At 41.0% G+C, this 13796-nt stretch overlaps 1 protein-coding gene across 2 annotated transcripts in view; it reads left to right on the forward strand.

Moving 5' to 3' along the window:
- The first annotated feature begins 561 nt into the window (after window positions 1-561).
- The window catches only part of LOC146462510 (protein patched homolog 1-like), a 37242-nt gene continuing 24007 nt past the window's right edge, over window positions 562-13796 (forward strand). The window contains exon 1 of one of the 2 annotated variants that reach the window (XM_085085503.1): window positions 562-730. In XM_085085503.1, coding sequence (XP_084941629.1) covers window positions 662-730 — 69 coding nt within the window. In that variant the 5' untranslated portion in view covers window positions 562-661. Of the gene's footprint in view, window positions 731-12111; window positions 12489-13796 lie in introns of those variants that run through there. The other variant, XM_085085504.1, reaches the window with a different exon arrangement.

A 13796-nucleotide genomic window follows, 5' to 3' on the forward strand; every position in this document is an offset into this window, starting at 1 on the left:
TACTAAAATGATAACTCGTTTTGCCTTCATTATCCTTAAGTTTTGGCTGTTTTTGGATCCGTACCCTTGAGTTCAACGTATCAAGTCCCCTTTTGTGGCGGCCACAATTAACTGGACATTTTTCGGTCTCGAATTTAAGTTGCCGCTCACCCACGGATCATAACCTTGACTGCGGTTGTGAGACGTATTTCAGACATTTCAATTCAATAGCTGAAAAATGTCGTATGCTTAGAGAGGTCGTGAGAAAAAAGTAAACATTTTGGTACTCTTCCAGACCAGAAAAGTGATACGACTAAAACACCAACCAAAAACATAACGTTAATCAAATTGTCGCGATGCTAGTGCTATGAAGTTTTCAATGACATCAGTTCGAAATCTTTTTCTTATGAAAACAAAAGAGGCCAATTTTTTTCTTTGCGGCAACAAGCTCCTGAGGCGCCAGATTTTTTTTTCACGGCGTCTTTAAACCGTGACCCGTAAAGAAATCTCCTTCAATTGAAGAGTGACATTAGCAATAAATAGGCCTCAAGGAACGCACTTTTTAAACTTGATATCGTCGATTAGTCGGTGAGAAAACAGCCTGTTCCTCTTTTCATTCGCACCCAACAATTTGTCACGACACACGCGCGCCGTACAGGGTGCTTTGCTAGGAGCTATCTTCATGTTACGAATCAAATTTAACGTCAAATCATCGGCAGGCAGACCCGACTTGTCACAAGGACAGACAAAGGTAATTCTACATCAGATAAGCGGGCAGATATGAGAACAAAGCGCCGTATGGTAGGAAAAGCAGTTATTTATCCATGTTTGTCGTGTTGAGTTTCAAGCGCGCTGAGGTATTGCCGAATTTAGCCTTGCCTGCCTCCCGACACGAACAATTTTCGCTTTTCCCACAGCACGGCGCAATCTTCTCAACTCTGTCTTGGTAGATAATCTTGGATTTTAGAATCGTGGAGAATATCCTCTGTTTTAAACAACCATGGGAAAACATGTAAGATAGTTTAATTCTCAGCTGTCTCAGTGAGCACGCACGCCATCGGTTTATGATATGAATATTTTGACCTCCCATCCGGTAGTGAGTTCATTGTAATTGTTCTCATTGCCGACCATTGCTTTAAATTGAATTTTCACTAAAACCGAGATTAACTCAAGCTACTTTTGCTATTTGAAAAGCTAAACGTGTCCCATGTCTTTTCGGGCAAAGGTATTTTTCAAGCGTGTAAGATATTTTAGAACACATTTCAACGGAAGGGTATCAGGTCCTCTTTCATCGCAGAAGCAGCTGTAGAAGAATTTAGCAATCAATTACGCAGATAACAGGGAATCAATGGACAATAAAAAACCCAGGCAACTTTTTAGAGGCCTCCTTTTCGAACTGAAGATGAACAGCCCTCATAAAACGATCGATTAAGCTATGAAGCGCACTTGAAACCTCAGAACCTTGGTGGTTTTGAAATGTCTGGAGTTTATGTTATAGCACTTTGAAGTCCGCTTTCGGCCGTGTGGTAATTTCATTTTCTTCGCGATCTCCTGCGCGCGTTTGTACACGAGCCTTAGTTTCAGTTGATATTATATTTTCACGGAAATTCATTGTCACATTTGATAAAGGCGAAAAACGCGCTATGTTTTATATCTCTCACTACAATCCACAGCGTTATTGACAAAAGCGTACTTGTGGTTTGGCTGAGTGCATGTGACCGAGGGGTAACTTTACAGCCAACAAAGTGAGTTAATCTCGATATTATTGAAAAGTTTTAACACTTCTGAAGAGAGTTTTTTTACTTATGGTTGAAGAATCTGTATTAGTGCCTATCAGATGAGATCAACGAGTTCTAGCGGAGAAATGGCTGATTTTTAAAGGCCTACGGAGGAAACGAGCACTTCTCTCTTTGTGCAGTTTTTACGGAAGCAATGCAATGCCTGCAATGTCATATAACTGTGAATGGCACGCGCAGAAGGTTTCTTGCGACAAGTGAAAGAAAACGAACGCAAATATGAAGACTGATGGATCGAGCTTGAAAGAGAACTCTTCGATTCTCAGAATTTAATCATTTCCGTTTAGCTTCTTCGTCATCACACACATCCTAATATTTAGTAGCTGTGTGGAATGTGAGGCCTCGAGGTTTCCTTATTTTCAGGCGAATATTCACAAGCGATTTTCTCTGTTCCTACTATACTAGAGCTCTGACGTGGTCACTTACAAAGCTTATTCACACAAATATTGACTCTTTCTCTGTCTCAGTTCCAACCCTCTCGACATTTTTCGAAAGCGCATCGACGCCCATAAGTTTGCGTCAAGTGAAAAGGAAGGCAAAAATAAGCTAAAGTACTCAGAAAGTTTGTGTCAGGCAAATTGAAACAAACGGAAACAAGCTAGCGCCTACTTTCTTGATCACCTTGCGCTTAGCTCTTGTAAGCATCTTTCCTCTGCCCTATCCGACCTAACCCAAATTTATAAGCTTCGCACTGATTAATTATGCACACGTGTATCGCTCTCGAACGAGGGCTTAATCAGATCCAACCACTGAGGTTGCGCAACGGAGAAGAGAAAGAACAAGGCCCCACCCATTCGAATAAACACTTGCCAAGCTCACTAACAAGACAAAAGTTTAAATTAGCCAGTTACTGTACCCTCTAATGCTAAGCTTTTAAGGACCGTCTGATGTTCAGCTTTTCTACCGGAAGGATCGGTATGAAGTTGCATCTTGTTTGTTGTTCATTTGAACTGTCAGAATCGAGCCTACATCGCCTACAATGATAGTTTTATAGCATGGACAAGTTTATAATGTGACCATTCAGTGTAGCAAAACCACTGAACAGTACTTTATTATGGTACATATCTTTTTTCATGCGACACAAGGTAATCGAGTTTGCCGGATCAAATCCTAATGTATGACCTTGCTAAGGGGCCTTTCAGTTCAGTAATTTAATCAGCTTTTCTACAGTACATCCAATTCCCGGGAAACGGCTCATTATCTTGCCAGCATCAATAGTTCTAAAGCCTGATTACGGTGGAAAAGCTGACTAAAAGTGTGACCATTGCAGACTATAGTACTTTCCGGTTGCGTTCAGTTTTTGTTTATTAGTCTGCTACAGTTATACTGTAAAAGGTGGTTGTAACGCTAAGATCTATGTATGAGATTACAAACAAAAGCTACTGAGCGACACTGTTTGTTATGCTGCCAACTTTGGTTCCAATTAATTCATTTTATTTCAAAATTCTTGGTACAGTTTGATAGTTAGCTCTATAAGCTTTAACTTGAAATAGGGGTTTAGGTATCTGCAGTTTAAACCGGACGCGCTACATCGCTTGGACGCAAGACACCTCCAAAGGTATACAGTAACCTTAAATTATTGTCTGTACATGAAACTCTGAAGCATAATAACTATCAGCCACCCACTAAGGAGCGGAAATTTCACGTCAGGGCATTTATTTTCCGGAACTGAGTTTTGTGCAACAATCTTTGGAATTTTACCAACTATTAAACTTAACCGAACTTCTGCGCACTTGAAATGGGCAGAGAAAACGAAGCCTGCGCTTATGAGTACCAAAATCTAATCCAATAAAAAAATATATTTTTAATTTTTCAATTAGCTAAGTACAACGGAACCCATCCGGTAGTTCTAGCATTTAGGAGAAGTGATCCTTTTAAGCTTTCCTGTAACTGGCAGACGCTATAAATTGTCCTCATTTGTAGCTATTTTGGACATTTGACTTTCATTGACCTTCAGGCGGCAATAAATCTCCGTCTTTAAAAATTATAGACCACGTGACCACCGCCAACTGTGCCGGATTTCAATATACATTAAATCTATGGTCCCGAGGGAAACAGTTACATCAGGATTCGAGGGAAAACAAAACTAACTAGTTTCCCGAGGGACCATACATTAACTGCTTTGTTATACATTTAGACTTTCCCTTCAACAATCACAGCAAAACAAACAAACAAACAAACAACTGAGTGAGCAACAACTGCGGAATTGTATCCCGGTCGGGATCTGATTTGTATTTCACCAGGGGCACGTGACCAAGAATCAACCATTCACAGTGCTCGTTTTGTTGAGTGAAAGTCTAGGTATATAAAAATTCAAAGTGTGTCACGGAGATTTTGCCGTTTTTTGATCAAAGAACCTTTTATGTAACATGAAATTGTTCGTAGAGCACTGCACTGGGAGGAAAATATTAACTGATTTCTCCAATGAAGAATAGGTTTTTTGCAATTTCTGCAAAATACACAAGAAGAACTTGAAACAACTGGCTAATGTTTTCAAGTTGTAATCCATTTCCATCCAAACCATCCGCAGCAAAAGGTAATAAATACTAGCTTAAGTATACTCATGGGGTAATTGTTGACATAACTGAACCATTATTGCAACATTTCCATCGCTACAAGTGTGTTTTTTCGCTATTCAAAGGCACACTATAGTTCATTCGATGCGGAATTTTCGGCAGTTTATCATTCTTGTAGGGAATCAGCTGCTTAGGAATAACAGTACATCTTTACTTCCGTGCTATATGGAACACAGCTGAAGACACCTTCAATGCTTTTCTCTTCACGTGGTAAAAGACATCTCGCGAGGAGAGGGGAGGGTGGTGGGATAGTGCATAAAGTGGACTGTACAAGGAGACCCCACCCTAACTCTGACTCGTGGTACCGAGCTGAAATATTTTTCCAAATAGATTGCCTTTGTTGTAGTGTCAACCCTGCAATCAGTTTTGTTTACCCGCTCTAGAGGTTTGACTTTTCACCCTCGAGGCATGCAAAAGAACAACGAAAGTCAAAGTTCTAGTATTTTAAAGGTTGCAAAGTTACTCTGTAAAATGACAATTAAATCCATGTGTTGGAAAAGTAAGCCAAAACTACAGAGCAGAAATTAGACGAAGGCTGAAATTCCAACCGTAAAGATTACGCTTGCCAGAACTAATAGGGTAATGGGCCTGGCTTGCCGCCAATAAAAAGGGGAATATTATAACGTCGGGGATTTTTTGGACTCGTTACTTTGTCTGCGGTTAGCTTTTTGTGTATAACGGGACACACCACCTCGGTGAAGGCTGAAAAGGGCGAAACGTCTGGGCTCTGCTTGGTATAAGTTAATAACCCGAGAAGTACAACATAGAGCGGTTTCCAATTGAGTGTCGTAAAACCAAACCAAAGTGAATTACTCTGGCCAATCGCAACAGATGAAAACCATACAACGAGCCAATCAGAATTCGAGGCAAATACATGTAACTGGCTCCAAGCGCGGGAAAACACGTGCGGCCAAAACACGATTGGTTTTGGTTTGGATTCCCATTGGTTGAGAAAGTGGCGCAAGTTTTGTTAACTAGTCACAGAGCGTAGTAATGCAAAACCAAAGCAAACGCGAAATTACTTTCGACACTCAATTGAAAACCGCTCTAAGCTACAATTAAAACACTTTGCACCTAGCCTTGCTTTCATAATGAGATTCAAAGCAACTCGGAAATGGTCTATTTGCTAGGGACACTTGATGCATGTGACCACATTTCTGTTGGGGTTTGTGCGTTTTTCGTTTTTGACCGCGCGGATATGGAGACAAGATAGCTTCTCCCCTTCACTCTCGTCCCAATTTCCACACGGTCAAACAGTGGAAAAGGCATGCGCACAAAACCCCACGACATTCCCGAACCAGTATAAATATCAGCCTGGCAGAGTATTATTAACCATTAAACATTAAACACTCATTAAGCCTTTAATTTGGGTTTATAGTTGAACGATATGGTTTGCTGTATAAAGGCTCCTTTCGATATATTGAAATTCAGCTTGACAATGAGGCCAAGATGACACAAACAAAAGAAATTCAATTCTGTTGTTTGCGTCCTGTGGACATCAATGTGAAATTCAATTTTAATATTTTGAAAGGAGCCAATTGATGGTTTGCATGTGACGTCATGGCGGCCATGTTGGTGTACAGGAACAATAAGATTTTTCTCCTGTGGGAGTTAACTTCCATTTTTATGCAAACTATGCGAACAAATGTTCTTTTGTTTTGTACACCAACATGGCAGCAATGCAAACCACCTATTCTCGGTTTTGCTGTCTTCAGTTACTTCTTTAATTGAGGATGTTTTTTTCATTTCCTGTTAGTTTCACTTGGAATTGATGTGTTAATTAAACGAAATTCTATTTCGATCTCGCCTGAAACCGAAACCAACTTTTCACATCACACAGGCTAACACTGTTTCATTGAAAAAAAAAATAATAATAATAACCAGTCCTTGTTCAACTGAATTCCAAAATGAGTGATGCAAAGCATACGTTCTCAAGGAATTGTTGCAATTTTCAAAGTATTCTTTCTAACGTTACATTCAGTTTGAAAAAGAACGAAATCACTTAAGGATTATCCTATTTAGCTCATTCAAGTTGCTTTTCCTGTGGTGGTTATAGACGGTAAAATTATCTTCATTTGTCGCTATTTGTCAATTTGACATCTGACCTTATTCCATTGTCGGTTGATAGCACTCGTAAAGAAATATCTGATACTCAATTAGTCTGCACAGCAAGAAGGTTTCTGCGTCAGTTTCAGTGAGTTTTGGGCAGCGCAAACGTTCGAACGAGAGAGGAAGAAACACTCCCCCTGCCCTCCCCTCATCCTCCCATTTTCGTTCTCGTGCCAGCTTTCGCGCGGTCAAAAAACCCCGAAACGTGAACTTGAGTTCGGCAGTTAAGTAAAAATATGACTACGGTACTTTCTGGATATTTTAGACTAAAGTGTAGGATACGATAAAGTAACGCATTCTTTGAATTTATCGGCAAGGCAAAAGAAAGATATACTGTTAACACAAGTACATTTTAATTAACACTTGTAACATTTTTTGCAGACCGCTGGTGGTATTTTATTCCAAAAAAAAAAAAAAAGAAGAAGAAAAGAAAAAAAAAACATTCGGAATGGTCGCAACTCATATGATACTCAAATACAAATGGAAGAACACCCTTTTAAAGAGAAAACTGAAACAGAACTACCGTAAGCTATTGCTTAGTAGCTTGGGCAGTTAAAATGCTAAGACGTTCCGTGGAATTCGTGAACAATAGCATTACATGTTAAATCATTTTGTAACATTTTTGTCATTTACTTCCAAGAGTGGAGCCAAAGTTCAACAGTTTGAATGGTCACAGTCTAGGATTTCGTCAACAGACGTAGTTACAATTTAGAACCACGTTGTGCAGCATAATAAACAGCACCTCCAGAAAGCACTGTTCGGTGGTAACACTTAAGGATTTTATCCACAGACTCAAAAGTTACAACCACCTTGTACAGCATAATAAACAGCACCACAGGAAAGTACTGCTCAGTAGCTTTCATTTGAATGGTCACACTTTAGGATTTCATCCACAGACTCGAAAGTTAGAACCACCTTGTATAGCATAATAAACAGCACCACAGGAAAACTCAGTAGCTTTTATTTGAATGGTCACACTTTAGGATTTCATCCAAAAACTCAAAAGTTAGAACCACCTTGTAGAGCACAATAAACAACAGCACCACAGGAAAGTACTGCTCAGTAGCTTTCATTTGAATGGTCAAATTTTAGGATTTCATCCACAGACCCAAAAGTTACAACCACCTTGTACAGCATAATAAACAGCACCACAGGAAAGTACCTCTCAGTAGCTTTCATTTGAATGATCACACTTTAGGATTTCATCCACAGACTCGAAAGTTAGAACCACCTTGTACAGCATAATAAACAGCAAACAGGAAAGTACTGCTCAGTAGCGTTAATTTGATTGGTCGCAATTTAGGATTTCACCCACAGACGTTAGTATAATCATCTCTGTATATCACACCCACAGTATCACAGAAAAGAACTGCTCATTTTCAAATAGCTTTCAAATTGTCACGCACAATGAAATCGTGAGTTACAGCATTCGTGTAGCCAGATGAGTAGTTTTTAGAGGCAAACTGTGTTTTTCCTATTGTTTTAAAGATAACTTTCGCTGCTGTTGTAAAATGAATTCAAATCGTGACCCTAGCCTAAGGGTATTTTGTTTACAAGAGGAAAAAAAAAAGTATTGTAAAACAAGATGATCATAAAAGATCACATGAACGCGAAATATGCATTTTTGTGCGAGCTAAAACGCTTTTTTCCACTGCGGCTGACACTGTGGCTAAGATTACTGTCTCCTCGTAAAGAGGGAAGAAGCCACGCAATTGTGGAAGTGCAAGCGTATCACGCGAAAGTAATCTGTTGTTAAAATTTGACAAATTCTAACCGCGCAATTAAGCCCTTGTCTTCGCTAAAAATAGATCATCGCTTGGCGGGTAGGTAGGTAAACGTGGCGGAACATTTTCCGGTGTCTGGTTTCTCAGTCTCTCGCAGTTGATATGTATCTTGTATTAATCTTGACGCCAGATTCCCTTTGCCTTCCCCACCCTCACTGTCTTGTTGTTGCTGGGACCGGGAAGGGGAAGGGGGCGCGAGTGGAGAGGGAATGTATGGAGAACTCAAGGCTCCGGCGGAGAGAGGCGGGGTGAGGTTGAGGAGGGGGGGTGGGGGGAAGATGGGAACCCTCATATGCAGTAGCACGAGAAAGACAATAAAAACCTTTAGTATGGCTTCTTTCAAGGGGTCGTTTCTTTCTTTTTTTTTTTTTGCCATTTTTGCGACTTTGCAGTCAATCCGCCAAAAAATAACACCTCTAAATAGTCCCCTCGGTCAAACGTGGCATTTTTAGAACCGGAACAATATTCAACTACCTCCGACCTTTTGATTTGTTTATCATAAAAAGAAAACAACATGGCTATGAACTTTACTTCGTTTTGATGTTTAGACAGTCAATTTATGGTCTGGAGTGCGGTATCGTTTTCAATTGTACTCTGAGAGTAGTCTGATTTGTGCGTGGTCACAGCATAACAACAGCTTCACAAACAATAAAAGTTGGCAAAGGAGTCGCAACATTTACTTCCCATATCGGTCATTTCGAATCTCCAGAATTACAAAATCCTCCAAATACACTAAAATTTCGTTAATCTCTAATAGAAAAGTGATTGTGTCACAAGAAAATGATTTCACAAATTTCTGATTGTATCGGACGAAAAAATGTTTATAACTTTGCTCGCCAAAATACAAGCTCGCAAATATTCGGGCTGAAATATAATAGAGCGATAATAAACTTTGTCAGGAGTTTGTAGACAAAGATTGTCAAAGGTTAGAATGCTTCTTTCACAATGGGAACTCCCTCCTAACTCTTGACTGGTTCATTAATTACGTAAGAGCCATCTAAACTAAGTTGAAACGTAAGAATGGATAATCTCTACAGCACAAACCCTATTTTGGTACGACTTAAATAATCCTAACCAGACTAATTGGATCACTGCTAAGCTACATTTTCGATTTTCGTGGCTAAAACAGAAAATTCGGAAAATGGTGACGTCATTGCGCAAAATTTACCCTTTTTGTCGCTATTGAAGAGATGTCATTAACTGCGCATGTCAAAGAAAGGCTAGGAACTGGAAGTAGCGGGTGAGCAACAAGCGCAACTTTCAGAACACTTCACCCCTTTCGGGGGGCTTTCTTCCGCTAATTTTTTCTTGGGGTATGGTAGAGGGTACTGGCAGGGAAAACCCCTGGGGTAAAGGTTGACTTTACCCGGTTGCCGGCCCTTTGATAGCGGCCTTCTCCTCTGGGCTTTTGTGAATGCAAAATATCGCCCTTTGCATCATCTGAAATATTCCATGTTACCTTTCTTTTGTCGTTTGTTTCCGCCCACTGTAACCCCCTCCACCTCCCCCTCCCCTTCCCCCTCGTTACGAAGCCTCTTGATAACGGATTCCCGTGGAATGGGGTAGTCCATATTGTGTACTATATAGGGAGACCCCACTCGAAATTAAAGAAGTGCCCAATTATTGAAAGGGTCACAAACAAAACGGACTGTGAAACAAAAGCGTACGTTAGCCACGCATCAACTGATTCCAAGTGTAAGAAAGGGTAACAATTCTTGGCAGAAAAAAAACGTCGTTACGATTTAGTAATGTTACTAGTCATGTACCAGTAATGTCGGGGATGTTCGTCTGTCTTGACATATCTTTGAAGTGTGATAAGAAAGGGGTGTACCGGGGGGGGGGGGGAGGGAGCTTCCATAAGAAAGGGGCGGGGATGCTCGTCGGATATTTTGAATTAAACCCCTAAAGGAGCCTAATCTGGGCGTCGCCCAAGCTTTTTTTTAACCCCTAAAATAGACCATTTTAAACCACAGACAAATAAAAAATACCGTGACTTATCGCATGCAACCCTAAACGAGACCTTCACGGCTAAATATGATGGCGTTTAGCCCAGAACACCCTAAGTGAGAGCAAAATCCGAAATTTACACCCCTAAGCGAGACGACGAGCATCCCTGCTACTTTCATACGAGAGCCCCCCCCCCCCCTCCTCCGGGGATGTAACTGTTGTTGTACGTAGATGAGAAGGTAACTTCGGTAACAGTATCGCATTGAAATTGGGACAGGACTTAATTCACTCCTGATTGAGGTAAATTTATTTTGTTGAGCGCACAGATGTTCAGAAATGTCACATGCTACTCTTCAAACCAACCTAACCTGTAGGATAAATTGCGAGTAAACAAGATACTTTGTAGTGAACAAGTCGACAGTTTGTTGTTGGCACTAGGTAGAATAAAAGAACAAAGGGCTCGCTCGGAATTGTATTGACGGGTATTGGAATTCCCCGTTAATTTCCATCCATTTTCGCAGGTTATTCAATTTCTAAAAAAGATGTTACACTCTAGTTGTGAAATTGGGACTACAGTCGGAAGAAAAACGCGTAAAATAAAATAATTCGTCTCAAATAGGCCAGAGTTTTTGAAGTAAGCGGCAAAAGAGGCACTAAGAACCACTGAAGAGTGTTTACTCCGCCTGGAAAAAAGAGGATGTCCGCGTGGGAGCTCCGCGCGAGCCACGCGGGCAATTCTACCTTCGACTCGCACGCATGTTTTGCGCTCCTTTTACGGTGGCGCGATCCATGAGGTCGTAGACTAATGGGCTATTGATGAAGTGGCAAAGAATCTCGAGAAGAAGTGGAAATGGCGATGTGCAACTGTGCACATTTCCTCATTTCAACTCATGAATCGCTATGAATACAAAGTATCGTGTCCACGGTAGCGATTCTGTAGGTCTTTCCCGTTAAATCTATTTACAGTCCACAGGCCGAGTCCAATCAAAATATTAACACAAACAACACAAACGTTCTGCAAAATTTCAACAGGCTGCAAATGGAGGCGATCTCGACGCCTCAAAGTCTGTGAATGTTTGTTCGAGTGGCATCAAGCTTCTGAACTGATGGCAACCCAATGAAAGGCTTAACTGATAACACGCATGTCCTTACGGCAGGGAAAAAAGGGAATTATCTCAACGCAAGCCAGGCTCAATTTTCATCTCCTTCGATAGGCACAAAACAAGGGCTAGCGCAGACAAAAACGCTGTTTTTCCGGACGGAAATTGCTGGTAATGGCCTGCTAAAATCTTGAATGCAAGAATTGCATGCGGTCATGCCGCTTGGAGGAATAAATGGTGTTTAGGAACAATACGAACCCATCTCGAAACGATTATCTCGCTGTCAAAGGAGCCAACAGAAAAAATCTGACGTTAATTGATAGCGGCCGGAAATAGCCTTGTTCGGAGCAGAAATTATAATTGCAGCTGTCACGTGACTCAGATGCACGAGCCAAGTCTAATAACTTTTGTTGCTTACCTTTTTTTTTCACTGGATGTTAATCTTAAAATCGACGACAAAATTTCCGACCAAAAGATTTAGCCTTGGGAAGTGTTCAGAGTGTACCAGGAAAACCGCCACTCGAAATCGAAAACTTTGTGGAATGAAAACATTCCGATGCATGTGTGTGTTACAACAATCCTTTTTCTCCATATTTGCTGCTTTTTTGGGGGATTTTCTTATTTGAACGTGATTTATTTTGAGAGTCAACTTCAGCCGAAGCACTTTATTACGAACCTTTTAGTATGTTGTTGGTCTAGCTTTCGGATGGCAAGAGATAAAAGATAGCCTTGCATATATGCCACCGGTCTGGGTGGTCCAGCGTTGCCTAATGAAGGCGCTCTCTTGTAACGATAGACACAGTTGACCAATCACAATCGCGCAACGGTGACGTTGAACAAGCGCAACTGTGCAGGGATTAGTTTTCACACAGGAATGACAAGGGAGATCGACTTTCATTTCGCGAGCTGAGGGAATGTACATTGGCGAGCAAGTAAATGACCATTAATATGGATTATGGCCTGAAAACGCCATGTTTTCGGGTCGTGGTGTCGTTAGTACGATCAAGACACTCTTCAACGTAGGATACGACTCTTGTTTTGCGTGCCTCGAGGATTAAGCGAGACGCTTTGAAAACGATCGCTGTGTTAGTTAGGATCCCGCGTGGTCGACTGACTCACTTCTGAGAGCCCGATATGAACGCTTATCCGTCGAGAAACTACACTTGGGCAGAAGATGGGCTTCGAGAAATTGACCAGGTGAATCTACATTAGTAATCCAGCGCTATTTAATGGGGCAGTTTGATTCCATATTGTCTTGGAGTCGCAATATTAATGCAGTCAAGTGTGCCCATGGCCAACCGTGTTGTTTACATTAGTTTGTGTGGATTTCGCATCGAGCGAAATCGTACAGGATTTTCTTTCAAATGAATGCTTGCCTAAGGCGATCTGTACCTTCAGATGATAACCAAATCGCTCACAGCTTTTTCTAAAAAATCCTCCCTCACCAAATCGCGCAAAATATTCACCTTCTGATGCTGACAATGCGGTGTATTATTTTTGCGTTCCAAATCGTCGAAAGACCACTTGCCTAGCTAGCGTTTGTCGATCAGGGAGGTCGCATCGGACTTTTTACGGCATTTTGACCTTGGAGTTATAATGCGACTTAAGAGAAATTTGTCTTTGCGGACGCTTGTACGACCGGAGGCAAATTACGATGTACAGGGTTTCGACATGACATCTCGAATTAAAGGTAGTTTATCTTGGACATAGTACATTGCTTTTGCGGCCAAAACTTTTTCAGACGTCCGATCTGAAAGCCCACCAAACATCTTTGTCAGCCAGATATAAACTTTGGATCATTGAGATTTCCTTCTTTTAGGTTTCTACACCTTATTATTTTAGATGAGCTCTTCTGTCTTATTTTGTTTTTGCATAGGCGCCGGAATAATTTCCTCTCAGATGTCGGCTTGCTTTTGACGTTCATCAACAAAAGATCAGATTCTCGATTGGTGTCCTCTGAATTGAATCAACTTACGACAGTACATGTATGGCTGAGATCTGTTGCGAATATCGGACATTGCTACGCTCTTAAATCCCAGTTTCTTCGTCGGTACAGGATTGCAACAATAAAAGGTTTAAATAGGATTCCGTAAGCTAACATCACGCACGCATTTACCGTGCGATGATCTTTGGGATTCGGAGGTTCGGTAAACCTCGCCCTTCCTGCCTTAATGCTTGTTATGTTTTTCAAGGCTTTTGGCAACCTTGTCAAAGTTGGTGGTCCGACTCACACGTGCTGTTGTTTCCTTGAACATGTGAAAGCATGGCGGAAAAAGCGCAGGGCATGGAAGAAATTTCGTGTAAACATTTGAATGAAATGTTGCAAATTTGGCGCCTGAAATGAACACGTCGCAAGTTGAACGCGGGTAGCTTATCTTGGCGATCTTCGCGAGGAAAAATAATCACGTAGGTCTGAGAAAGTGACATAGCGCATTCAAAAACCTAAAAAAATATTGTTGATATTTTCAGAAGGGCTGACTGTAAATAAATATATTTGTTTCATAG

This window comes from Pavona decussata, unplaced genomic scaffold (assembly GCF_977016875.1).
Source record: "Pavona decussata unplaced genomic scaffold, jaPavDecu1.1 SCAFFOLD_186, whole genome shotgun sequence".
NCBI lineage: Eukaryota > Metazoa > Cnidaria > Anthozoa > Scleractinia > Agariciidae > Pavona > Pavona decussata.